This window comes from Dermacentor silvarum, chromosome 3 (genome assembly GCF_013339745.2).
Source record: "Dermacentor silvarum isolate Dsil-2018 chromosome 3, BIME_Dsil_1.4, whole genome shotgun sequence".
Lineage (NCBI taxonomy): Eukaryota > Metazoa > Arthropoda > Arachnida > Ixodida > Ixodidae > Dermacentor > Dermacentor silvarum.
The window spans coordinates 169,103,559-169,131,267 of NC_051156.1; the positions used below are offsets into that span (position 1 = coordinate 169,103,559).

The following is a 27,709-nucleotide window of genomic DNA, read 5'->3' on the forward strand; positions in this document are numbered from 1 at the left end:
CGTCCATTTGCTCCACTGCCTTACTGACACAAGGCAGCTGGTTGGAAACTTTGGGTAAACCTTCATTTTAGCAAAGCATTTTCATTATAAAGAGAACGGCTGTTCAACTAAGTAAGTCACAGCTTGAGAAACTGTCGAGCTATGCCACATTTTTTTCAGGGAAATATATTTATAACAAATATTTTCTATCGGTTTCTTATCGCAACCTGTCTGAATTTTTTCCAGATGCCAAGTGTAGATGTCGCACATTCTCAAAGTTGAGCTGCAAGTTTTTCCACTCTTACAGCAAGCTATGTTGTCATGTGATCAGCATAAGGGTTCATGACCAAGTGCACCTTGATGTCTTCGCATAGTTCCTCTCGTCGGGAATAAGTCTTGGACCAATGGAGAGAAAAAGGCGGAGTGTTGTTGACTTGCCAAGTACCACTGTTGTCTTCTCTTACACCCTTGAATGTTGTGCACATCAGTCGCTCCTAGAGGGATTGAAGAGAGCTTACCTATGCTAAGTGTGTATATATTATACATATAAATATATGTTACAGGTTCGTATGTGTACAGAAATGTTTGTACTGTATAGCTGTAGTGAAAAGGGAATAAAAGAAATTTGCATAATGAGCACCACTACATTGCATTTGGTGTGCCTGGTCTTGTGTCATTATAGTACACCGAGTAACATAACGAAAGGAAGCCACTGTACTTTGCCATAAAGAATTAATTTATTTATTCATGCACTGTTCATGCGTTACGGATACACTTACGCATAACAATTAAACACGACGAGCATTGAAGCAGGTGAAATAATAGGGAAAATACGAAAAAAAATGTCGGAGTTTCACCCGAAAGGCGAAGCATCAATTGCGATAGCAAATTAGTGGAGAGCTATACGGAGTAAGGATAGTAGTTTTATCAGCTGTATAAACTTGAACAGCAGCACCAGCAACGCGCATAACCGTTGTCGATGCCGTCGGCATTTTGCTTACGTTCGCACCGAATGCGCGCGGCGTTGGTGACTTGCCGGTGCCTCTGGCGGCGGCTTGGAGGTTTTCGACGAGATCAGAACGGGACACTCGTCGAGCAGCGTCGGAAGTCTTTACCACCTTCTCGTCTCGCAACGTTTTTATATAAATACGCATTTGGTGCCGCAGCTAAACGTCGCCTCCCCGCCGACTTTCGTGTCCCCCACGGCCTTTCGCGCGACGGAAGAAGTCGCGTTTGCTCTACGCTGTGCGTTCGCTTCCCGTGAAAGCGCGCGTCCCTCGCGCGCTCGCGCGCTTTCACTCACACATACAGCATACGGCGCACGGCGACGATTTTATCGCCGTTGGACTTCATACGGAACTTCACGGCGACGGCAGAAATCCGCTCGGAGTGTCCATATAATTGCTATCGCAATAAAAACAAAAAGCAAGTGAACCAAATTGCATCACATGGAGACAAAAAGATTACAGACAAAAAAAAAATGATGAAGGAAGATAATGTGGAGCGCCACATGTCAATGTTCTGACACCCGGTAATGAAGTTTATGCGAACTAGTAATCTGTGCACTTTCGATCGCGATAGAGCCCGATCGGGATTGAATTTCTCGATCGCAATTGGCTACATTGCGCAAGCTAGCTGTGGAAGCCAATCGCGGTCGAGAAATTCTATCCCGATCGGGCTTGACGGCGATCGAAACCTAGCGCACCGCCACTACGGGTGGTGGTGGTGGCAGCGTCTTGCTGTGGCAGCAGTGGCCTTGATAGGTTTCGGTTTCAGATTGTTCACAGGCAGGACAGGCAGGTTTTTCTAAGCGGCAATTTTTGTTAGCACTATTAAATGTTTCATTATTTAAGCGTAAATCGTCGTCATTAATAGGCAACAAAATCGAAGATATCTTTTACACATTAAAAACGAAACTAAATGCGGAATGCCTTGTATGTGCGTTGTGGCGCAACTGGCGCCGCGTGCGGCATTTCTTTTAGAAAAATCCGGTGCTGTGTATGTGTGTGTGAATGCGCAGTTGCGAGGGAGAATCTGTTTAAATCGGCTCGAAAACCTTGGTTTGAAGACAACTACATTTTCGTAAGTAAATTTCGGTTTTTCTGTTACGATTTGTCGCGAGTATTACGCGATTTGGGGCTGTCAGCGTTCGAAACGAACTTACTTTTGTTGCGTATCGCTTTTGTTCGGTCGAGGCCTAGGAGGCGGTATTTTGTGTCAGGTGCGAAGTGTAGTTAATATTTTAAAATATGCTTCACCGTCCCTTAACCGTGGAGTTCAAGCCTCGAAATTGCAGCCGTGTTAGCTAGTCACCCGTAATGCTTGCGTTTAGCTCGTAAATTTGAATGTCGTGAGCGGTGCGCCGATAGTGAAAATTGGCGCCATCGGATTTTGCGTCCAACGTCGAAGCTCTCTAATAGCCTCTGTAACGTTTCTCGGGGCAACACGGTCTGTATTAGCATCGCACGGAGCTTTCTCAGTCGATTTCGTTCAAAGAAGTGTTTGTTCCAACGGCGGGCACTGAGCTTGCATCGTGCTCTAGCGCACTTTCGTTGGTTGCCGTGGCCACGCAAGTGCCGGTAGATTACTCATAACCGCACCGACGTTTCACACGGTACCTTAAGTACGCTTCCAGGAACTGTCCGAGAGGTTGCGTTTGTAAACCTTGTGTCGTTTCGTTAACGGTCATCGCAGTTAGAGAGTATTTAGTGACGGAGTAACCTGAAGGACGCGTAGCACAGCCCCCAGCTTTGTGTGTTTGGTTGTATGCCCCCATTCATTGCGTCGATTCTTTACCGTCGCATTCTGAGCGCGTTTGGCGCACACGTCTCGCCTTTTGCGGCGTGCGGGTTGCTCTCGACTACTGGCAACAGACAATAACCGCGTCTAATCTCGCTGTCCATTGACTCGAGCGTTCATTTTTTGACAACTGATTGTGTTGCAGACAATGCTGCAGGCAGACCACGGGGACGGCACCCCAACCTTCAAAGTAAGTGGAAACACCCGCCTTATATTTTTCTCGCTTGCAAAAGCGTGATTTGAGACGTATTGTTGGCAAATAGAAACTCACTCTCTCTGCAGCTAATGATGATTTATTGGTGACCGAACGGCGAATGCCATGCGGAGAACTGTCCCTCTAATCTGATGCTGCACGTTTTCGAGTCTTGAGGCCTATTATAGCGAATAAGCCTTATTCGTGGAGCTACGATGTGACGGTGTTGTTCAGAAATTTACTGGCGCAGATCATTATTTGTGCACAACCTTAGCACGTGCGTGTAGTACCCGCGTAATTTGTCGGGAAGAAATGCATCGTTAACTTCACTGAATATTTTTATACTTATATGTTCGTCTTTTTGCATTTAAATTATTTTTAAAAATGGTTTCATAAGGGGATCATTTATTTAGCGCAGAATTTGAGTGTGTTGCTTTTTGTCATTTTCATAGGCACCCTCCCCCCCCCCCCCCCCTTTTTTCATTTCATTCGCTGTTGTATGAGGGGTTGCATTTTTTATGTAAACATGAGGCTATCTTCGTAACTTTGTCACATATGTTATTTTTCTGTTTAGGAGTTCCATGATGGTTGTTGGTGTAAAAGCATGTGTGTCATTGCTTTGTTACTAAACGCTATTTTCACATTTGCAGTGTGTCTTGGTTGGTGATGGTGGGACAGGAAAGACCACCTTTGTTAAACGGCACTTGACTGGAGAGTTTGAAAAGAAATATGTTGGTACGTATGGCGCTTCAGCCGCCCAGCGTGTAATTGGGAAAGTGAGCTTGTATGGTCAAATGTGTTCATCTCAAGGGGTAATTCTGTATTGTTAATTTCTGTTAGTCTGCTAACTTTTAATATGTATAAAGCTGCAGCTCGTGATGATTGACTGGTGGCCAGATGGCACAGCCCATGCGGAAAGTATTGTCCCTCTAATCTGAAGCTGCAAGTGTCGATGAGTTTGCATTGTGTGAATGAGCTGAGAGTCTAAGGGAAATACTTGGAAAATGAAAGATTAATTGCGTTTGAATAACCTAATTAGTGCTAAGTTGTACTAACAGCGTCTATCAGTTCTACTATCAGCGGAGCTCGTGGTCCAAGCATAAGTGAAGGTATAGTGCACGCCGTCCAGTCATCATGAATGACAGGCGCTCAAATCCGGTTTCGGCGCTGAGCGATATCGCTATACTGAGATATTTTCGCTTTTGTTCTGGAAACGCGCTCGGCACGATCACACTGGTCACCGTCGCAGCTGCCAGCAATACCGCGCTGTGCAAGCTTGCCAATCGAAAGAATAGATGTGGCGCACAAGTGGCAAACCTCATGAGCGAATTTAATGATGACGGTACCGTGCAAACTGCACCACGCGCAACGCTGTTTGCATTTCATTTGACGCCGATAGTACTTATGCTTTCGGCAAACTGTGCGACAATACTCGCCGTAAACTGCAATATTTTAGCTTGTTTTCTTTTATTTTTACTTTCTCCCTTTCAGTTATAAAAACCAGAACAGAAGCGAAAATATCTCGCAAATATTGCGCAATGCGGCCAAACCCGATGTGCCTGTCATTGGGGATGATGGGACGGCGCGCACTATATCTTGGATTCTTCACTTATGCTTCGGCCATGCGCTCTGCTGTTCGTTTTGTTTAGTAGCTCCTGAAGGGCTGGAATTGTCTGGTTGTTTAAAAAGAAAAGAACAAAAACAGATGCCCTTTTCAAATGCGAGACTGACGAGATAGTGTTTTGAAGCTTCTGGAATCAAGTTGGGCGCTGTAATGCAATTAATGCAAACTTAATGTGGAAGCAGGTTGCCTGGTGTGAAGACAAGTGCCAAGTATCTGAACAGCTCCAACTTATTTGGTGTACGTGTGGTGCTGCTACACATTTCACCAGGTTACAGCTGTACGACACTTTAATGAATTGTAGTTCTTGGTGTATCCGATGTTTGTGTTCACAGCATGACCCTACTGCTTCTGTGCTTTTTTTAGCCACACTTGGAGTGGAGGTCCACCCTCTTGTGTTTCACACAAACCGGGGTCCCATCCGGTTTAACGTCTGGGACACTGCAGGCCAGGAAAAGTTTGGTGGACTGCGTGATGGCTATTACATCCAGGGTGAGTAGTGCGGGGGGGGATGCAAATCTGCTATTCCAAGGAGATCCAGGTGCCCGAATTCTTCAAATATGCATAAAATTCATTTCATGCAGCTCGTTCAAAGCGTTGCTGCTGTATGGCTTTGGGAGTGCCGAGCAAGGCCACGGTTTTGTAGCGATGCATTTTTCGGTTTGAAATTTTATTTAACATAAGTTATACTATTACAAAGTACACACTTTTGAGACCCAACAAATTTGTTAGTCCCTACGGATTGCTATTAAAAACTTCCATGGCAGCTTCTATTTTTATACTGTGTAATTACATAGAACGAAAGCAGCATTCCTGTGCTGTTCCTTTTACTGCTTTGTCAGTGGCCAGAGTGACACTCCACCCTTGTTAGCAACATGGAACTGAGTGGAAGGAATCCCTACAAAATTGTGGCCTGGTCACATGGCTTTCGATGTGCCTGTCAGTCAGTCTGGTGCTCTGGTTGGAAGCCACACAATGACTTACTGAAAGCATTCATTTCTCTGCCTTCTACCATTTTGGTAGCATTGATTCAACATGGGATAAATGCCTGAATCTGACATGTTCACAGAATTTGTCACACTGTCTGAACAGAAACATGTTTTTGATAATGCTGCAAAGTTCGAGTCACTACATGAGAGGTGCTCTTGCAATGTCTTTCAAAGGCAGACTTGGCTCATAAGTGCAAAATTTGTTATGTTCACAAATTTGAACATCAAGGTAGGTATAACTTAAAGCGATTCCAATCTGTATTTATTCCTTATCGGCCATTAGCCATCCGTGATAGGCCTGAGTGGTTCGAGTCCAGCCCATCCATATAGGCAGAGCCGGAAACATATTGACCTATCAAGGAGAGCTAATGGCTGATTTGAAATAAAAACGGATTGGAATAGTTTTAAGTTACACCGTTCCATTTTTCATTGCCTAGAAAAAAATATGAACAAAAATTTCGCAAAAACGAGCATAGTTAATGCATGCAGATAAACACCTTTATTCTACTTCCACATGCTGTGGGCAGAACTAGGAGCATGGGAGTAAATTATGGCAACTGCACAAATTTTGGCATTCATTGTCCTCAATTTTCTTGCATATAGCAACTGCTGAAGTACATGCATGTGACCAACAATTGCAAGACAAGTTTTAACAAACTTTACTAAACACTAATGCCAGTTCACCCTTTTAATCTCATTGGAAAATGCACTTGTATCTCCTGCTGGTGTTAAGTTTTTAGAGGTAGCAGGTTTTCAAATAAGCTGTACTGATTTTTGTTGCTTCAGTCACATTTATCTACTGAATATAAAACCCCACCTTACAGCTGGCGCATCATAGCCTAAGTTGCTTGCCAAGAATGTGTTTAAACTGGTTTTACCAGTTTGGTGCCTTGTGTAACAGGGCTGTGAAGCAAAGTGCAAGTGCTTCACATTTCGTCGTCCGAGAAGCTCACCACAAGAAATGCACCCTTTTGGCCTGACATCAAAGAAGTTGCTTTCATTATAATGTGAGCGGGTACATCCTGGCTCTCGCATGACATCTTATCAACTGACTGTGGAAAATGTTGCAGTCCTCAACTTTTTTTTTGTTCTTTTTTTACGTAGGCCAATGCGCCATCGTCATGTTTGATGTGACCTCCCGTGTGACGTACAAGAACGTCCCCAACTGGCACCGGGATCTGGTCCGAGTGTGTGAGAACATCCCCATTGTGTTGTGCGGCAACAAGGTGGACATCAAGGATCGGAAGGTCAAGGCCAAGTCCATCGTCTTCCACCGGAAGAAGAATCTCCAGGTGACTTCTCCGCCTTCATACCCAGTGTATGCTTGGAAGGGAGCATGCTTTCAAAAAAGTAGTGACGCATATTTTTAAGGTTGCAGAAACTTCACGACAGGCTTTTCACACGCAAAGAGAAAAACACGTTTACCAATAATGGAGATTGAGAAACATTTGACAATACATTCTGACACCCAAGTTATCTCAAAATGCTTGACTTGATGCCATCGACATTGTTGTGACGTCATGAATAGCGAAATTTGCTGATTTTGTGTAGCATTAATGGTGGGTTATAACGACGAAGCTAAAAAATTAAAATAAACAGGAGTGCGTTGCACGTTTCTCCTGGGTGCACTCGGGGGTAGCTGCAGCGATCGCACACCCAGAGTGAGCCAGTGTGTTGCAACGCCGCAGTGCGTTCGCCTCCGTGTATTGAAATTGAGACTGGTCCATGGAGACAAGTATTAAGTATTGCGGGGCGCCCTGGTGCTTGCCAGCTTTTTTTTTTTTTTTTTTTAAGTTTGGAGGTTTCTGGACATAATTGTGAACTCGAACGATGACTAGTTGAAGATGTCAGCTCTTCACTCCTTTAGAAATAGCAGTTTAAGTCGTCATCCGGAGTCTGGCGCTTCTGGTGAGGCACACATTGTGCGTCAGTGCAGATTCTCAATGCGAGTGCAGAGCTTGCGACATTAACGTGCATAGCCTCAATCATGGCTTGTGAACACAGAAGTTTACGAGAAGCACTGCTGCAGGCATGAAACATTGTTTTTTGCGCAATGCATCTTATCTCATACCATTTGTGTAAGGTAGTACCGCTGCAACTGGTTGCAAGTTTAGATCTGAAATTGGAGCTTAGCTGGAAAAGGTGCAATACACTGGTTCACACTGACTCTGCGATGACTTCAGCAGCCATGAGTGCACCAAGGATAAACGTGCACGCACTCTTTATCTTTTTGTGAGCATCGTCATTATACCCACCATTAATGCTACATAAAATCAGCAATCAGGACCTTCTTGCAATTTGTCTGTGCTATGAAAAATTAAGTGCACTTGTTTCAAGATAGCTCATGTAAGAAAGTTAAATGGTCAATTTTAGATTGGGTAGAACTTGTTGCTGGGCGAGTTGGGTGACATCTGAGGAAAGCATGGTTGCGGGCGAACAGGAAAAGAAAGACTTGAAAGAAAAGTAGAGGGAATTGGTCTGAAGGGATTGATCTCCGGTTGCAATTTAGGACCTTCGTACTAGAGGAAGCCGCTTGCACATCTGCATCTGCTGCAGACAAAAAAAAAAAAATGGAGTTGGGCTGCACACACTCTGTTTCAGTAGTTTCTGCATGTTATCAGTGGAATCAATTTATAGCCGCAGTGATCACTTCTCCGTTATGTCAACAGTTGAACATTTCTGCAATAGTGCATGTTGCTTCTCTAATTACAAGTGAACACACAGATGAGTAGAACGCATTATGGAATGGCAGCAATAAAACTAGCAATATGTGTGGGTTGTGGCAATTTGATGTTTTTGTCAATTCAGGTTGGCTAGAGCAGGGGTTCACTGGAAGATGGAAATTTAGGTCCACTGTTGCCAAGAAAGGGAAGCCTCATTCCTCGAATCAGTGTTCCGACAAGGGGACTGCCAGCTCATATGAAGGCATGTTCTCAAACATGAAAACAAGTTCCTCCTGTGGAGATGTTTCCAGGTTGAGATTTCCATTGTTCAGCCATTATTGAAGCTGAGGCAGTGCGATTTCTGCAAGTCTTGGAAGTCTGTCATGGTTCAGGTGCAGTGGAAAATAAGCCATGGGAGGAATGTGTGACAGGAACACTAGTTCGTCGAGTAAAAGGTCTTTCGTATTGTTTTTGTGAGAATGACACAGAAATAGCCTAAAATAAAACTCACTTTGTTAGCATGCCTGTTTAGAGGCGGGTGCAACTTCATTTTTATTTTCACACTCCCAGTATCTATGCTGTAACTGCTTTGCAACTTGACCGACTGTTCTCTCTCTTCTCCCACTGCAGTACTATGACATCAGCGCAAAGAGCAACTACAACTTTGAGAAGCCCTTCCTCTGGCTGGCACGCAAGCTCATCGGAGATCCCAACCTGGAGTTTGTGGCCATGCCTGCTCTTGCTCCACCCGAGGTCACCATGGACCCTGAATGGCAGGCCAAGCTTGAGAACGACATGAAGGAGGCACAGAACACGTCGCTGCCTGACGAGGACGACGACGACCTTTAACCAGCGGCCGCCAAAAGCTTCCACGCGTTGTCCTGCACTGGAAATTTGCCGCTGCCACCCTTCACCCACCAAGCTTTCCTGAGTGTACAGTTATATCTAAGGATGCAATGTGGCACTGCTGTTTTCGACTTCTGTCTCCTCTTTTCAAAGTGTGGGGCATCAGAGATATAGCGCTCCCGTCACATTTTTTAGGCCTGCATTTCTTTTTTTTTTCTAATCCAACCAAAAGCTTGCAAGGTGCGTGTAGTGACTGCGATTCATGATGCCTGCTCCCTACTTTTTTTTATACATAGATTAGCTTGAAGTTTTAAGTGACTAGGCCCATCTTGAAGTTTCTTGGGGACAAGGCGCATTTTTTTTTTTTTTTTTACTAATCAGTGATGGCATGCTTGTTCTCGGAAGTGATGAATGTGTAGTTTTTTTTTTTTTTTTTCTGTGGTGATGAGTGAAATTGTGTGCGGAACAAAAATTTACACAAATAAATGGTTGGGCCGGACCTGTTTGCTGTGTGTGAAATTTTATTGGCTGCGACAGAGCAGCACATTCATAAAGTGTACAATCGGGAAAAATTTTAGTACAATAAATTCAGAGAAAAAGCAGGTAGTTTTCATCATTTACTTCGAAGTGGGCCCCCCGGGGGGGGGGGGGGGGGGGTATTACAGTGGTTATAGCAAAGCTCTTTGCATACTTCAAAGAAGTAATGTTTCCAACTGAACCTCATCTGCCGATGGAATTCTTGCTGGATTAAGTCTCGCCTGGTGCTTTGAAATCTGGCACTGCATCCCGCGTGATTTACAACACTGGTAGCAGTTGCAGATAAACACTCCGGGGGGACCTGGAGAAAGCACTGTCAAATCTGGCACCGTTCAGCCGGCCTGATTTACAGCGCACTCGTGGCAGTGGCAGATTATAAGAACACTCCAGGAAAACCTGGAGAAAGCAAAATTTTGAAAGGTTTCTCTGCCTCCGCGTGGTGGACCGACGCATGCCAGCGCAGTGCTTGCAGGCCATGAACCGCACGTCAAATTGCGCTCCGCGCGAATGTTCGCGCGCTTCGGCACCTGCAAACCATCTGCAGTGGAAAGTGGCGAAGCCGGCGATAAAAGCAGCCAATTACTTTTTCTCCCAGCGCAACGTCACATCCGCCTTAATGACGTCGCGTGTCGTTGGATAATTTCATTGGCCAACTGCGTAGCAGCCGCTAGCCAATCCCCGTGTGACCCAGATTCGCGTCACGTCCGTCGTCGCTGACGTCGTCCTATGGAAACTGCGAACACGCTGGAGGACTGAAGGGAACTGGTGGAGAGCGAGCGTTGGTCACTAAAATGGCGGCCAACGAGTTGGGCGAACCGAAGGCAACGGAAATTGTCAGAGGCCAAGTGTTCGAAGTTGCACCGCGGTACACGAATTTAGCCTACATTGGAGAAGGAGCCTATGGCATGGTCGTGTAAGTACAAGTTTCGTGCTGCGTCCCGCACCTGAGACGCTGTTCGAAGCGCGTTGGCAGCGGAGTGCTTGCACGAGTGTCGTGCGTGCTGCGGAGTGTGCATGGTCCCCCCCACGGTAATGCAACAGTTGTCATTCATCAGGATTAAGCCTTTCGCTGGCTTCTGGACCGTTTTGTGTTGTGCACGCCTTTGCGATCGGCGAGAACACCGAGCGAGCAGCCGAAGTACCAGGCAACGAACCAACTGTGGAGCATGGACGCTTTTTGCGGTTCACGTTATAACGCGAGCTGCCGCCCGAGCGCCGGGGCAGTGTGTGTGGGGTTTCCGCAGTAATTTTATACGCCGCGCCCGAAGTCGTCGGCAGACGCAGCTCGTCGTCTTCGGCGTGGCGGAACTGACCTTCGACCAGCCAGCAAATCATTAATGCACGCCCATCAAGCGAACTGCAGTTCCCTGGCGTTGCGGCAAGCCTCTAAATGTCAAAGAGCCTTGGCTGAAGCGCCTAGTGTGTTTCCGCGTTTATTGTGGTTTTGTTCGACTGGAAAACGCGCGGAGTCGTTTCAACAACCGCGTTTCTCTGCTGTCTGAGACTACGAACAGGGAAATGTTGAGGATGCAATATCATTTTCGCCTGCCTGGCGTTTTTCTTTCTCTTTCTTTTTTTCTCTCCTTTTTTTTTTTTTTTTCTGCGCTGCCAATGCTGTCAGCGGGCCGCGAAGGTCTCGTGCCCGGGATTCGGGCGGCTTTCGGACGCCGGTCGGCGCTGCCTGACATTCATCTAACATTTATTATGCCTGCCGCTCTGAGAGAGCCGATAATCTTTTTTGAGGGGGTTTTCTCGTCCATCTCCCAATGTGGACGTGAAAGCTCGGAAGCGCCGATTCTAAAAAACCGCTGTTGCGCGCAAGGAACCGTTATTTCGCTCAGCCTGGGTGTATGCTGCGCGCGCGATCGCGCTTGTCAGTGAAGCGCATGTGCGCGTATCGTCTTCCCTTCTCTGTCGCCGCTTCGTTTTGTGTTGCACCTCTTTCGAGGTGTCCTGCTGGCGCATGTTGCTCCATTCCGCGCGACTCGGATTCGCTCGGTCGCGCGCGCCCTTCGCCTGCGACGTTAGCGGCATTCTTTATTTATTTTTTTCCCTCGCGACATTGGGCGCGCGGTTAGGTGCCAGTTCGTGCGGCATGCAAATGCACGACGGCCGCATTCCGGGCGTGCTGCTCTCAGCGCGAGATGGCACCAAAGGTGACCGCTAGCCTGACGTCGCATCAGCTCGTTTTCACGTGCCACTCCGCCCCCCCCCCCCCCCCCCCTCTTCACGTATTATGTATCGTTTGAGGAGTCTCGCGCGCGCTGCAGTATCTGTATGGGGCGGCTGTCCTGCCGTACACTTGGCCGACAACTGTAGTCATTACAGCGACTCGGGCTAGTACAACCTGTGTGTGTGTCCCGCAGCGCGTTATCTTTGACACGCCCAGCCCCCCCCCCCCCCGTTTTCTTTTTACTCCTTCACATCATACGCTCGCGGCTTGTCGTCTTCTCAAGTTCCGGCGGTGATAACGGGGGTGCAGGAACACTATTCTGACTGATAAAGTTGCAACACTCCAGTGTATCCTGCAAGGCACACCTTCGAGGACACTTCGTTATTCGTTTAGTTACGCCGTTGTTGGGCGACTGGTGTAAGGCATGTGATTGAAACTGGCGCGGTAAATTGTACCTTTACAACTTGCAGCTGTTACGTCTGGCCTTGAGATGTCTTACCTGTGTGCAACAAGCTGCTCAGTTTTTGGATGAGTGCAGCATGCTTCTGCATTTTTAGACACGTGCGAGGAGCTGGGATTTGTAAATGTTCCATTAAGATCATTTGCTGTTGGGCCTGCGTGCTTTGTATGTTAGAATTAAGTGCATGAGACATCGCATTGATGCGAGTGATGAAAGCCTTCTAGGGCACGAGAACCCGAAGTAAGAAGGTTGAAAGGCCTTGCATCTGCAAAGAAGTATACATTGAACATCTTTTGTTTAACTTGTTTATTTATTGCTAGAACTTTTGGCTGGTTTTGGCACATATTATGAGTGACACGTAAATAAGTAGTAGCCCCCTGTTGTAGCAGTCGAGGTTGAGAAGGAGGAATAAACTTTTCTTGTGGAACCAGCACTTTATGATGGCCGGGCCTAAGCCTCCCATGAGGGGACGTGAGCATGTTCTTAATATTGAACGAGCATAGTGGTGGCTCGAACTGGTGGGCTTCTTCTGTGTGTTGTTCTGCATTACTGGCCAAAGTTTTCTTAATTAGAGGAAGTCGAAAATACTGCCTAAACAAATTTTTCCTGCAAGAATCAGCAAGATAGGAAGTTGATGATTGCTTTCATATTTGTGGAACTTATTTCCTTCAACTTGTATGTTTTCGAACAACATATTTGGTTTTCGAGCGCTCTGAGTTCTCATTTTAATTCGCCATCACTCTGCACATCTAGCAATCATCTAGTTACCTCTACTTGTAGAGTAACTGCTCCAGGAATGAACTGGTGTGGAGCTTGATCCAGACAAATTACTTCAACTGCCAATAGGGACAGAATGCAGAAAAATGCTTGTGTACTTGGATTTAGGTGTATGTTGGAGGAGCCCAGGTTGTTGAAGTTTAAACTGGAGCCCCCTGCTATTGTGTCTGTTAGCCTGTGCATGGCTTTGGGGTGTTAAAGCTCATAATTTCATTTAACTTTATTTCATTTTGAAGCTTTGAGTTATAGTTTTCCTCAATATAGGCCAGCTTCCCTTTCACATTTTGTACTGTGGCATGCTTGATATAATGACAGCAATGCTACTGTCATGGGGCTTCACATTTGTCATTCTGTAAATTTCATGGCATGGTGAGTCAACAGAAGAAATATTTGCTCTCTGGTGTGTTGTTATGCTACACTATGTTAGTTAAACCAAATATAAGCCATGCCATATGACAGAGCCTTGCATGTGAAAACTGAATGCTCACTTCTGTGACTGCTTCTGAAGAAGCGTGCATGTTCAGGTTGGTTGATCGACGACTTCAGCACGATTCAGCAGGAAAACATTGCAATAGACAGGGCATGAAAAGTGACGGACAGCGGCACTGTTTATTCTTCCAGGCAGCAATACATAATCTTTTCTCAAAAAATAGGGAAGAAAATATTGCAGAAGAATATGCAGGGGACATACCTGCCAACATTTACAATTTTATTGTAAAATACTCACTATGGAGAGGTTGCTTGCAACTGTTGCATTGACCCTTATAAATTTACGATTTTGCATTTGCTTCCATTTAAAGGTAAAGTTTGTTTATAAAGATGCTCATCAATTTTTCAACGTAGTAGATTAATTCGACCTGCCCTATAATATCCACTTATTGATATAATCGGAACAAAAATATTGGCCGCCGTTATGTGAATGCTTCATCAATAAACACCAGGAACATTTTTTTTTTTTTTTTGTCTATGGCTCAGATAATTTTTGCTGCGACTATAGAGTAATGCTGGTTGACAGCACATCTACAGAACACACATTCCGAATTTCGTAAATAAACAGTTGATTTCTTGACTGATAAAACAGCTTTTTTTTTTGGTATTTTTCACCACTTATGGTATTTTCTGGCTTCGACCGCAGTATTTCTCAACTGCTAAGGTTAGCAAGTCTGAGGGGAAATTTGTGTGAAATCACAGATAGGAATGGGGGGAGGGCTGGGGCACTTCCTTCAGAAGGGAGAATGATATGAGTCACCACATTAATGCAGAAAGCCCCCTGCATCTGCCATGCGCACTTGTCTCGGCAATTTATTTACATTGGTGCAATATCTCAAGTTTTTTTTTTCTTGCTTTCTTTTACAGCTCTGCATTTGACAATGAAACCAACGAAAAAGTAGCCATCAAGAAGATCTCGCCCTTTGAACACCAGACCTATTGCCAGCGGACGTTGCGGGAAATAAAAATACTGACGCGGTTTAAACATGAAAATGTAAGTTAATTTTCATTATTGTGCGTCTAAAGCTTTTATTGTGTAGTACTACTAGGTTATAGTTGGGCACACTTTTGGAAATTCTTTGCAGATGACTCTTGTTTGTGATGAAATCTCATCTGGTTAGTGTCTGTTGTAAAATATAGTTGATGTTGGGCAGTTGACAAAAAGAAGACATTTCTGATCTGCTACAGGAGTCTCGCTTATAATCTCAATCATAAATTCATATAGAAGGCTGACCAGCGGTTGACAGAGGCTGCACTATCTTGGGAATCGGCTCATCTGGGTTTAATTCGACCTTTTTGGCACTGATTATGCGTTATTACTGCGTACATGATCTGTGTTAATTTGGTGCATCTTTTTCATTTCGAGCTTTATTGTTACGCCTTTTTCATTGTCCTACATGCACTAGAAGGCCTCAAATCGTCTAATTTACGAGATGAAAGTGGCCAGAAAACCAAATCTCACTGAGCCCGAAATCGATCTAAAGTTGCCAATGAAGCAGTGTCCTAAAATAAATATATTTGAAGTGACATTTCGGAGAAATATTGGTTGGAAAAAAAGATACTTAGTAGCCTATGATGAAAGCATCTTTTTTTTCATACCAAGACAATCTTAAAATGATTGTAAATTTTTTTCAAATTTTTTATTTAACAAAGTCGTTAAAGAAAGCCAATACTTCAGCAACATTCTTTCTGGTGCAGATATTGTTGCTGAATTTCAAGTGTACACTATTTATTTGACACCTGCAAAATGTGATCTGCAGTGCTTGTTCATATGCTTTAAGAAGAGCATAAATTCAAATGCAAACAGGTTGAAAATGACTCCTGTGGATTTTATATATGCACGCTAAACATATACACTCAGGTTTGCCTGCATTCGTATCGGTGACATAATTCAGTATAAAAAAGCACTTGGGACTTCTTGTTTAGAAACCAGCTGCAGAGTGATTACACATTCTGATTGGCATTGGCATTCCAGTCAGTTATTTTGTGTTTGCGTTTCAGTTTATGTTGATAGTACATGCTTTGGTGTGAGATTTTTAAGCGCTGTTGCGGTGCGGTTTACATTCGGCTGGTTGAAATCGAGAGCTTGGAACACATTCGCCTGGTTGGAGGTGCGTCCACCTGAGAGCACGACCAAGATACAACGAAAAACTCGATCACGGGGCTACTCCAATTGGTCTGGGAGCAGCTAGCATGTTTGGCTGGGACACTCCTTTTCTGGCTCCAATCTAGAGATGGCTCTGCATCGCTGAAAACCGAGTTGGAGTGTGGTAGGAACTAAAAAATGTGCCCTTAGTACAAGACCCATTTGGCAAGAACATACGACGCTAAGAATGTTCTGAAACCAGTGTATGCCAGTTTTTTTTCACTGGTTTGAGGAATTTGTGTCTATAAATATTTGTTAACATTTGCAGGTAAAATATAAAAGCTGCAGGCCTACTTACAACTTGCACATTTCATGTTGTAAAATTCTTTTGTCATAAATGTTTGTAACAATGTCCACTCTAAACATAAACTAAACATATTTGCCCTTAAAATTCTGATTCATGTTACAGATTGGTGCCCACAGAAGTGGCGGTCCTATATCTTTTTTTTTTTTAATTTGTCACCTAGGTTCAGTTACGTTTAGTCATGCCTGCATCGCACTTCTGCTAAAGTCTGCTAGAGCTTAGGGGTGCAGCAAGAACGTAATGTCCTTGAAGAGCTACAGTCTTTGAATTTGTGATATACGTGTATGGTGTTAAACTTGCTCTTTTGAGAGGAGCTTTAGTGAATTCTTGTTAACTTGCTAACTGACTGTTGCGATTCTGTGCAACCCATGGCCACCTCTCCATGTAATGGGTTCATTTGCACTGCCTGCCACAGGCAAATTATTACGAGATCTTTCAGTTATAAAAATAGACTGGCTGTATTGCTTTATAGTGTATTGCTCTATTGCGTACTTTGTCATAGTACCTCTGCTTGTACTCTTTGTGTGTTTGTGCTTTTCCTTATTTGATAAGCCAATGAAGTATTACACGTGACCTTGAGAGGCAGTTTTTGTAGTTTTCTTCTCTTTGCTTTTCTTTTGGGCTTGTCATTGCCTGACCATGGGATATAGTGTCCTCTTTAACATAACAGGAATGTGGGGCCTGCTACAAAATATAATCTAGCCTCACGGCTAACAAAAATTGGGCTGCCCAGTTCCTCTTCTTGTTCTTTGTTCACTATGAGACTTCACTGTGAGCGTTTTGGTTATTTCATCAATTTCTAGGACCCTGAATTTGCATTTCGTTTTCTTTCAGATTATTGACATCAGAGACATCATTCGGGCACCCACAATTGAACAAATGAAGGATGTGTATCCTTTTTAATTCCTTATTGCTGTTGGCATTACTTGGGTCGGTTGAAGTAGAACTTTCAGTCCTGCAAATTGTGTCTACAGGAGATACAGCCTGCTGGTTTAGAATTGAAGGTTTTACTTTAAAGCAGAGAGTTAACATTTTTCTGGCTTTGTGTAGACATGACATGAGGGCTTTGTGTTTAGTGAGCATATGCATTTTGTAGGGCAGTGCCTGAAAGTGTAGGTGCGGCTTATGTCAAGTAAAAGTATACCTGTAAATCGTAGAGCTTCTCGGATGACTCCCCTTAATTGGTCAATGGTTTCACAATGTCAGCTGGGCTATCTACAGAAGTGAAGTTATGTATCCTAGTGGTTGGTCTTTGTCAAAGTGGTTTTCAAAGAAACCTTCTGTAGGGAAGATCGCATCCTGATAGGGCACTATGGGCATTGAAGGACTTTTGCGGAACAACTCCTTACATAACCTAAAAAACTTTCTTACGAGTTGCAATCGGTGTATGCCTTTGTGCCATGTGTTTCTAAATGTCTACTTAACTGCAAGACGAATTTGTCATTGACCACAAAGGCCACTTGTCAGCAAAGGTTGCTCTCTTAGCTTCTGAGAAAGAGTTTTATTTTTTTATTTAGTCAAAGATATTTTGGAACTGCAAAAGCACTATTTTTCTATGTGGGCTGCTACTACTGTTTCTTTTTCTTGGTAAAGATGTATGCTTGCCTATGACTATGTGTCCTCATAGGCAGCTGCAGGCGCGGCGCAGATGGCCTCCTTTATCCCTGCAAACTTGCTGCAGATTGAAAGTTAAAGCTTTCTTTCTACAAGCTTGTGTGGTTTTGAGCCTGTATCACTGTTGTGACAACACACCTTGGTGAAGTAGAGTTGGGGCTGATACACATTTTGGTGGAAGCATTCAGGCTCAGCAGCAATCCTTTGACTGACTCGCTTTGTTCTCGTCATCACCGCAAGTGCATCTTAAGCGAATGTCAGCTTGTTTACGCCCACCGAAGGTGCTTTTCTTGACCAGATGCCCTCCCAATGGCACTGTGCAGCTACATTGTGCAGTGTCTGATGGAGACTGACCTGTACAAGCTGCTGAAGACGCAGAAGCTGAGCAACGACCACATTTGCTACTTCCTCTACCAGATTTTGCGTGGCCTCAAGTACATTCACTCTGCCAACGTGCTGCATCGAGATCTCAAACCCAGCAACCTGCTTCTCAACACAACGTGCGACCTCAAGGTGCAGACCTTCCCCTGAAATGTCGCAGTATTTAGCTAGCGTCGTGTTTGTTTGTTGTGCTGCTTTCTGCTGCTTCGACTAATTTGCTGTCACATGTAGTGCCTGCCTGCAGGCTTTGCGCAATTCATTTTTCTAGTAGATCAGAATGTGCAGCGCTTGTAGGGGGCAGGAATCTTTTGCAAGGGCTGCGGGAACTGGCGAAATGACCGGCCGGGATAGTGCTCAGTCCGTTATCACGTGCTTGCCGCCAGCACTCGCTTATCATGGCTTCAGCTGCCCATCACAAACCTGCAGCCCCTGCGGGGGTGACGGGGGTCAAGATTAAGTGCTCTTGCTTTAAATGCTGATGCGAGAGTAAAAGATTTTCCCCTAACTTAAAAAGATTGTAATCTATACATGCTAGTTCTCTGCTTCACAACCCACGAAAAGCAATGTTAGAGGTCTTAGTTTTGAGTGCACAAGCTGCATTATCAAAACCTGAGGCTAGAACTGTGTATGCCTTGGTGTAAAGCTTTGTTAGAGTATCGAGAGGTTCGTGCCGCATTGAACACAGTGCGAGAGACGCCATCTTTAGTGTTGGCCATGAAGTCTGTCAATTGTTCTATGCCATATGGTCAATGCTGTTGCTTCTGCTTTATGCCATCCTAGCATTATCACTAATCAAGCTCATCTGTTCTGTTTGCTTGTGAGCAGATCTGTGATTTTGGGTTGGCACGAGTGGCAGACCCCGAGCATGACCACACGGGCTTCCTGACTGAGTACGTGGCGACACGCTGGTACCGGGCGCCCGAGATAATGCTCAACTCAAAGGGCTACAGTCAAGCCATCGATGTCTGGTCCGTCGGCTGCATCCTGGCTGAGATGGTCTCCAACCGGCCCTTGTTCCCTGGAAAGCACTACCTGGACCAGCTGAACCACATCCTCGGTGTCCTCGGCTCACCTGGCCCTGACGACCTCAACTGCATCATCAACGAAAAGGCGCGCTCCTACCTGCAGTCATTGCCCCACAAGGCCAAGATACCATGGTCCAAGCTGTATCCGGATGCAGACCCTAAAGGTAGCGGCTCCTCCCTTGCAAACACTGCGTCTGTTGGGACCAACTGTTGGTGGTACTAGATAACTAGTATATGCCGTATGGTGCTGTTTGTCGGCAATCGTTGTAGGTTCAGGGTTCTGTGGTGCTGTTGTATGCAGATGTGTACCCGACAATTATCGTGCCAGTGTTTATTTTCCATCTGCTTTCTGCTTTCACGAAAATGCTTGCTTGTAGAGGTCACTCTGCATAATGCCCAAAGCATTGGAAAGCATATTAAACTGAGCATCCCTTTTGCGGCACTTCTCGTACATTTTAGACTTCATCCGCCATGGTGAACATCTAGGACATCGTGCTGCTGCGCATAAGGTGGGGAGTTTGACTCCCAGCCACAATGGTCATATTCCAGTTGGGACAAAAGGAAAGAATGTTGCAGTTTCGTCTGAAAGGCAAAGCATTGACTGCGATAGCAAATTATTAGATGGCTATACACCGTAAGGTTAGCAGTTTTATCAGCTGTAAAGCTGCTGTAAACATTCGCTTACTAACTGAATTAACAAGCACGATGTCACACATGCTACAGGAAAATATGAATACATCTCACTCAATGACTGTGGACACTCGCAGTCAGAACGCTAACAAGACAAAGAGCGGCAGCAGTGGTGAGCGAATTCCCTTTCGTGCAGCCTATCGTTTCAATGCGAGCTGGGCGCGCGAGAACACAGTGCAGAAGAAGCCAACAGCTATCTCAGGTTGGTTAGCCTTTAATACCACTGCAGGTTACCTCCAAGATGGGACCCGTGTGGCTGTGCTCAGCCACACCATCCGCAGCTACGGCTGGAGTAGAACCGGAGACGCGCGCTACCCTGCCCCTCTTCCTCTGAGCCACCATCCTTAATGGCTCACTCTCGCATGCCTGCCCTCGCACATACAGCATACCGGGCGCAGCCATGATTTTATCGCACTTAGACTTTATATGGAGCATCACGGCGACAACAGTGGAAATTTACCTGAAATGTCCATATAATTGCTATTGCAATAAAACGTTCCATGTTCTAGGCTTTGTGTGCAAGAAATTCAGGTAGTCAAAATTATTTTAATTCATAGCCTTCCACTAGGTGCCTCTTATACCCACTGTGTTGCTTTAAGATGGTAAACCCCATCACTACCTTTAGATTTCCTGTAGCATTTCTGTTGTTGAGTTTGCTTCCAGTACGCTGTTCCTCCGAGGGGTGACACACTTTTGAAAGCTCCGGTATTAATATGGTACGCTAGTCCTTTTTGTATGTGTAATGTAGCATGGCTATTCAGAAAGTGGTAGCAGGGAAACTTGGGTTAGTTGGTGAATGTTCATGTTCAACGAAACAGCGCTAATTCAGATGAAGACTGGGTAAGACCCGCAGCGGTAGCTTAGTGGCTATGGTGATGTGCTGTTGGGCTCGAGATCGTTAGTTTAATCTTGGCTGCAGAAGCCACATTTTGATGGAGGCAAAATGCAAAATCACTCGTGTACGTAGATTGAGGTACCTGCTAAAGAATCCCAGGTAGTCAAAATTAGTGTGGAGTCTTCCAACCACGGCATGGCTTGTAATCGAGTAGGGATCTTGGCACGTAAAACTCCAGATTTTTATTTTTAGGACTACGTAAGGTACACCCGTCACCAAAAGTGTACGGACAAGTAATTGCGCGATAAAGCTGATTTTCTCCTCTTCCTGGGAGTGTGACCATAAATTGAGGGTTAAAGCCCAAACTTGGCTTGCCAACTTTCCCGTGCACTCATCAATTTCAGTTCCAGTGCATCAATTACGAAGAAATTGTTTTTTCGGCCACCTTGTGATCCGTATACTTTTGCTCACGGGTGTACATCCACAAGCACAGCAAAGCAGATTCAGTGTGTTGGAGGTTGAATCTGTATTTTGTAACAGAGGCTGAGCAATGTTTTAACTCTGCTTAATTTCTGTCGCAGCACTGGATCTCTTAGACAAGATGCTGACCTTCAACCCTCATCGAAGAATAAACGTTGAAGAGGCGCTTGCACATCCTTACCTGGAGCAGTATTATGACCCTGGTGATGAGGTGAGCCCCCGTGTCTTGGATGTTTTTTTTACTTCACCTGCATCTCATGCACAGTGGCATCGTGGAAGAGAGAATTGCTATCTCTTATTCTTACCGGTGGTCAGTATGCCACTATGGGGCAAGTTCAGTAGTCTATGCTAGGAATCTTGTTACAAGGCAAATAACAGTCGTGTGCACAATCGGAAATATTTAACTAACATATTGGGAAAATGGCAAAGTACATTCTGTGTTACTGTGTCTGTTTTAGTCTAAAATGCAGTGACATTACATTGTACAACTGATGGAAAGTTGTCCCTCACTTTGATAGTTATCAGGAAGAGATGAGGCACAGGTATCCACAATAAATTACTGCAAGCGTGCTTTACAAGAAGGACACAACACAGTTCTCTCAGCTGAATCTCCATAACACACATGCATGCACACACATAAACTGCATGCAAACATGAAACTGACCGAACGATCATAGTTTAGGGTGCAGTATCACTATAAGGCCTCAGTACCATTCACTATTGAAAAGAGGAACAGATATGTAACTGGTATTCTCAAGTTGTATAGAAAGCTTAATATAGTGGCTCGTGCACAATTTTCTCAGCTACCTTTCATTACTGTAATTTATTTTCTTTATCGTGAGAGAAATGGAAGTAAGGGTAGAGGCTTTAATGAGGGAACAAGTCTGAAACACGTTTTTGTAAACCTTTATAACTGATGTTCTTTTTTTTTTTTTCTATTTGTACATTTGTTCTCAAGTACAGCTATGGTCTGTTTGTCTTTATTGAGAGAGTTGCAACCAAGATAATGCTTTTACACCATGGTGCATTGTTGTGTTGCGCAGCCTGTGGCAGATGAGCCATTCAAGTTTGAGACGGAGCTGGATGACCTGCCCAAGGAGCAACTCAAGTTGCTGGTCTTTGAGGAGACCCAGTTGTTCCAGGCGCGCAACGCCAGCAGGCCACCACAGCAAGCCTCCTCCTGAGCTGATGGTGCTGCTGCCACTTCCATAGTGTATGTCTGTCTCGGGTGAGTGCAGAGAGTCCGTCTATTGCGTTCCATGTTGGTCTTCGAAGATGCAAAATTAGGCAGATCCTATGCACTGTGGGAATAAATGTTGCATGAAGCATTTTGCAGGTAGCTGGCTATCCAGCACCGTTTGGGATTCTTCACGAAGAGTTACCTGCATCATATCGTGCCACGTGTCAAGGGGTGCGACATATGTGCCGCGTAGTCTCAATACCTGTGTTTACTCTTCAGTACACTTTATGGCACCTCCGTGTGAGGTACGAACCGCTTCTGACGAAACGAATCATAGAGCTGCGCACGCAGCTGCAACCAGGCAGCGTCGGCCTCAACAGACCTGCTGTGCAGAGGGGAGCACAAGCCGCAGCTCGCTGTCGACGCTGGGCGGACAGTTCAGTTCGTTCTCAGTGAAAACGACGCAAAGAGACTTTGCCAAGAGATCCTTTAGTGCATGCTGCCAAAAATGGAGCTCCTATGGAGCCGCTCCTCCAGCTTATGCTGTGACTGCTGGGTGTGCCACGCAGGCCTTTGACTTTTCTTGTGGAGAGCTCTTGGGGAGAGCCTGTGCCTTAGATTGCGAGCAAGACTTGTTTCGGATTGCAGAAGCTGCTGTATGTGGCAGATTTTCAAGCAGATTGCCATTGAGGGGAAATTCACTCATGCTTGGCTAGCGTGTGCTCGTCCCTTTAACAATGGACCTTTGTGTACTTCTTACTTGTTGTTGCTTGTTACTTCTCTTGTCGGGGTCGCTCTCTATTGTTTGCTTCTCGCCTTCATGCTTCTTGCGATGTAGATTCAGGACGGACGACCCACCTGCCAGCTCAGATCTGTATTTTACTAAGCTAAGAACTGAAAAGTTGGGCAAGTTTGTCTGTATGCATGATTGGCGTAACAGCGCAGATAAGGCAAAAAAACAGATAAGACAACCGTACGGGTGCTAATCTGGTTTGCTCGTCTTGTCTGTTTTTCACCATACCTGTGCTGTTTCTCCAACCATAAGCTACAGGTATTAAGATGTGTGTGGATATGTGAACTGTGGTAGTAGGGAATTGGCGCAGCACTCATTCTCACACTCTTGCTCCTTGCAGAGTTCCAGTGCCACACACGGGCGACTTCATGTCCCCCGGGCAACTTGCAAGGCCCCCAGTGGCGCAAAGACGTTTTGATCCCCCCCCCTGTTCTGGACTCCTTACCGGGTAGCTGCCGAAGAAAGGGCCGCTGCCATCGTTGCTGGATCCCAAGAATGGGCTCCGTGCGATGTCTGTGCTTTAATAAGGTGCCCTCCCCTCCCCACCTGCTGCCCATCTTCCGCAATGTTAGAGAGTCACGCGGACCGTGAATTCTGTCCTGACATGGCACATGGCTCAGGTGCTTGCCATTGTGAAAGTGTGCAGAAACCTGTTTCAGATCATGTGCACACATTACAGAGCACCCGTGTCACGTAATACTGCCTCAAGGCTGGGCTCTTGTTCCGCTGCAGCTCTCTTTGTTGCACATCTTCTTTGTTTTTAGCTTAATTTACACACACTCTCCCACGTGCAGGCTGCTCTTTCTCGTCCCTGTTGTGCCCACCTCCTGGTTTGCCACCATCGCTCGTGTGACTCTCCCCCCCCACACACACTTCGCACTGTCCTCTCCCTGCTGTGTGTCATACTTTTGGGAAGATGAGGCGGGTGCAGAAATGGTCAAGGGCCTCTCGTGACCGCTTATAACCCTCCTCAACAGTGCTGCCTGCTCACTTTGAACGGACAGTACGGTTGTTGAAGGAGCGTAACACGACCAGGTTTTTCCATCGACGCCTTTGGACATATACTCCAGCAAAATGAAAATGCTGGTACGATGGAGATGGCCCGCGGTTTGCCGACTTCTGGATACGTGTTTGTCGCCGAAGAGACGTGTTATACAGTCATTTTGTGAACGACGTAGCATGTAAATAGGGCTAGCGTTAATGTTAGCAAAACAGACAGGCACTTGTGCGCGAAGCCAGTTGCGATTTGCCACTTGCAATGACACGGCCCCACTCTTTTCTTAATTGCTGTTTCGGCCTCCTCTTACGACTCTTGCGTTCGAATCCTTTTCGCAGATACTGTAGCTGTCTTTTGCTTCCGGGGGCAGGCCAAATGACCACCTACCTGACATTGGCTCATTTTTGGCCAGGTGTGAGAAAGCTGCTGCTCACTCAAACGTGTTCCTTGGGGCTGCCGCCACTTCTCATGGCGCTCTTTTTCCCCCCAGCCGGTTCCGGTGTTGTGCGATATGTTGGCAGGGATGACAGTTGGAGCGAACTTCTGCATCTGCTTTGTTCTTCGTCGTGGTTATCTTCTTGGCTCTGCTTTATCGTGCATGGCGCCCCCTTTTTCTCTTTGCTGGGGCTTTAGGTGTGTATTCCGTTATGAAAAAAAAATCTGTCGTGCGTATATGTGTGCGTCTCTTTGGCTCGCATTGTTCCAGTGATATTGTCCGTGAGTTCTGCGGGGCTTTCGAATTTTTTCACCTGTGTTGTGATCTAGGTTGCTTCGCATGTGATTTCTTCATCTTTTTTTCCATTATTCCTCGACGTGTCAAACTCCTCCATGCTGTCAATGCAAGCTGTGCCCAATTGATAGTTGGGGATGATCAAAATGCTGCGAGCAACATTTTACCGCTGAGCGCAATGCCACAGCGAGGATGGTGTCTTCCAGGTGTTCCTTTGGAGGTCGAGACCCCATGTTTCAGCAGCTTCGTTATGCGCTGCGGAGAAGGTCCTTGCTAGCAGAATTTTAACTGTCTCCTCTTTGTTCCACAGAGCAGCGGTGTCCGGATTAGAAGTGCACAGGTGGGTGCAGGGAAGTGAATGCAACTGTCTTTCCCCGCTACAAGCATGTAATATAATTGCGCCAGCTTGCCTTGCAGGTAGCGTAGGTCCCTGATCCTGATTGGGGCATGTAGGATACGCTGCTCTGTGTATAAAACTATAAGCAAGAACAAAAACGGTAGCAGCACCATCTACTCTCACGCCGCTAGGCCGAGAAGTGCATTCACACTAGGCTCTCTCCCTTTCTTATGCCATGCAGACATGCAGTTGCATCTGGCTTGCAAGCTTGACTAAATTAAAAGCTTTGTTTGTTTGTATTCTTTCTTCTCTTCATTACACATGTCAACTTCCTCTGCCCAAAATATTTATAGGAGCGTGGCTTCTTGGTTTTGACTTTGTTGAAGTACAGTCGAACTCGAATGTAACAAACGTCAATAAAGTAAATTTCTGTTGAACATACGAAACTTAATGACTGATACTCGCGTAAAATAACTACCTCTAACGAACTGGTCATTTGATATGTTGAATTTGGGGTGCCTGCTTCAAGTGCCCTAAAACCGTTTGCTGGCCACAAATGCAGTGTTCAGGATAGTTTTTTTATGTAAAAGTTTTTTTTTTTTTGGTTATGCTCTTTTTTCTTGTGCACTTTCTGTGAGGGATGTGCTGCGCCGGCACTGCCAACATTGATGGAAGTGGACTTGAGTAGGCCTAAACAATCTCGTGCATTGAGAATGCCATTCTCAGTAATTCTGAAAAACAGTTCAAAGCACAAGCAAGAATAGCTGCCTACTTTGTGCGGTCTTGTTTGCAATTGATGAATTATTTCTTGCTTCGTTTTTCCTCTGGAGATGAGAAATTCATTATAATGAACCTTTCGGAAAACACTTTCGTTCTTTGTAGGCTAGTTTGGGTATGTTAAATTATGTGATATATCAAGCTATTTTTAGCGCATACTTGTTCGTTATAACCGGTTCGGCTGTACATCAGACAAGCTGTGTAATCTTTTTTCAATCAATGTTGCAAGCCTTTTCATCTATATAAGCATTCAGTGGCGACAGTGGCCAAACAAGCACTGCGCCGCTGGCCTTTGCGTAGCAAGGATGAACCGCTGGAAGCAGCTCATGACAAACACGCTTCATAAAAACTTGGTAGCGCGATTTTGCTCATCAGCTCGGAAGCAAGTGGTGGTCGCAGCAGTTGACCCGGACAGCAGGTGACATAGAGTGCCAGCAAAAGCATTGGAAATCAGGTCAAGCGTGCACTTCGAGAAAAGTTTGCACCCTTTGGGGCATATTTTGTTCCCAAACAATAATCGTCAATCTCGCATGCGTTTCATTTAACACTGTGCACTGCCGGTACTTTCAGGCCACAAACGGCACGCGCGTTATCGCCGTAACATAGCGTTCTTGACAGGAAAGTGGCGAATGCAGAGTTTTCGAGAAAGCAAACACGAACAAGACAGATAAGTAATAGAAAGTTTTAGCTTGTCCGATATTCTGCTAAACGGGTGGGACAGAGTGGACAGAGCCGTGGTGCCACATGGTGGTGCAGAGCTCAGCCAGACAATGACAGAGCTAATATTGCAGTAAATGAGTGTGTTTTAATTCACTGCACACGATTACGCCGCTGCCGAAAATTTACAGCAGCAAAGTAGAACACACTTATTTACTGTAATATTAGCTCCATGTTAGTCTGGTTGAGCACTGCACCAGCATGTGGCTGCACCGTGCAAGCTGCTCAAGTTGGTGCCTCCACCTATCCGGTAAAACGCCGTCTGCCTGCGTTTAGCGGAATACCGGACCCACTAAAACTCTGTATTGTTTGGGGACTGGACACACCACAAAGGGTTTAAACTTTTTTTCTTGAGAGTGTATGTGTATATTTTCTTTTGTGGCTCCGTGTGTGATATGCTAGCCAGTGTGTGCTGGTTGCCTTTTATGTAGGTTTTAGTTGCCGATAATCTAGGGTTGAGAAAATACAGTGAGAGATGAGAAGGTTGTGACGTAGTGCAGCCTGACGAACAGAAGCACTTCCGAGATGTTCCACTGTGTATTATATAAGTGTACGCGGTAGTTTGTGTTTCTTTGTGTCTAACTGTTGATATTTTTCTTCCGCCACCTCAGAGTGCAGGTTTTTGGACATATGCACATCTCTGTACAGCACACAACTCGTGATCCCTGTGTAGGCAAAGAACATTGTGTGAATGCAATCAATGAAGCTGCACACAAATTGTTTCAGGGAAAATTTTTTTTTTGCGAGTTATTTTATTTTCCCACCCACCTCTGTCTTTCCTTTCTTTCGCCTGTTGTTTCTTCTTTCTGTGAAGAAGAAAAAAAATGCCTACTGTGCGAAGTTTATGGGATGCAAGGAAGGAACGAAACTTCGAAATATCATTCATTGTAAATGCAAACGAACAGAATACTATATTTATTGATTTTTTTTTAGATCCTGCTGTTGTAGATTTTTGAATAAATACTTCATTTCCTTCCTGCAAGTGTGGTGGTGTGTATAGTACTAGCTAAAGGTCGACACTACAGTGAAACGTTGTTGAAATGAATATAGAAAAAAGTAATTGTTATTACCCTTGAAAATTCCCACGCAAACTCATGCATTTGAAAGCTTTTTAACAAGGCATGAATTCTTTATAGATACAAGCCTTTTCATTTAGTTGAATTAGTGATAGTTTTGC

The 27,709-nt window shown here is 45.1% G+C and overlaps 3 protein-coding genes across 4 annotated transcripts in view; all 3 read left to right on the forward strand.

Annotated features, from left to right (window-relative positions):
• LOC119446047 (syntaxin-like) overlaps window positions 1-792 on the forward strand; it is a 38,419-nt gene extending 37,627 nt beyond the window's left edge. Inside the window, exon 12 of one of the 2 annotated variants that reach the window (XM_049663859.1) lies at window positions 226-792. The gene's annotated coding sequence lies outside the window, so the exon portion shown is untranslated. The remainder of the gene's footprint in view (window positions 1-225) is intronic. The other variant, XM_037710370.2, reaches the window with a different exon arrangement.
• Window positions 793-1,911: 1,119 nt separating this feature from the next.
• On the forward strand, window positions 1,912-9,589 carry LOC119446049 (GTP-binding nuclear protein Ran). The gene is made up of 6 exons (XM_037710373.2): window positions 1,912-2,061; window positions 2,924-2,968; window positions 3,622-3,706; window positions 4,959-5,084; window positions 6,686-6,873; window positions 8,875-9,589. The coding sequence occupies exons 2-6, from the start codon at window positions 2,927-2,929 to the stop codon at window positions 9,091-9,093; spliced, it is 660 nt and encodes a 219-aa protein (XP_037566301.1). The 5' UTR covers window positions 1,912-2,061; window positions 2,924-2,926; the 3' UTR covers window positions 9,094-9,589.
• Window positions 9,590-10,343: 754 nt separating this feature from the next.
• Window positions 10,344-27,514, forward strand: LOC119446046 (mitogen-activated protein kinase 1). The gene is made up of 8 exons (XM_037710367.2): window positions 10,344-10,540; window positions 14,394-14,520; window positions 16,811-16,866; window positions 17,914-18,103; window positions 18,797-19,160; window positions 21,103-21,212; window positions 22,045-22,229; window positions 23,315-27,514. The coding sequence occupies exons 1-7, from the start codon at window positions 10,419-10,421 to the stop codon at window positions 22,183-22,185; spliced, it is 1,110 nt and encodes a 369-aa protein (XP_037566295.1). The 5' UTR covers window positions 10,344-10,418; the 3' UTR covers window positions 22,186-22,229; window positions 23,315-27,514.
• Window positions 27,515-27,709: the final 195 nt, after the last annotated feature.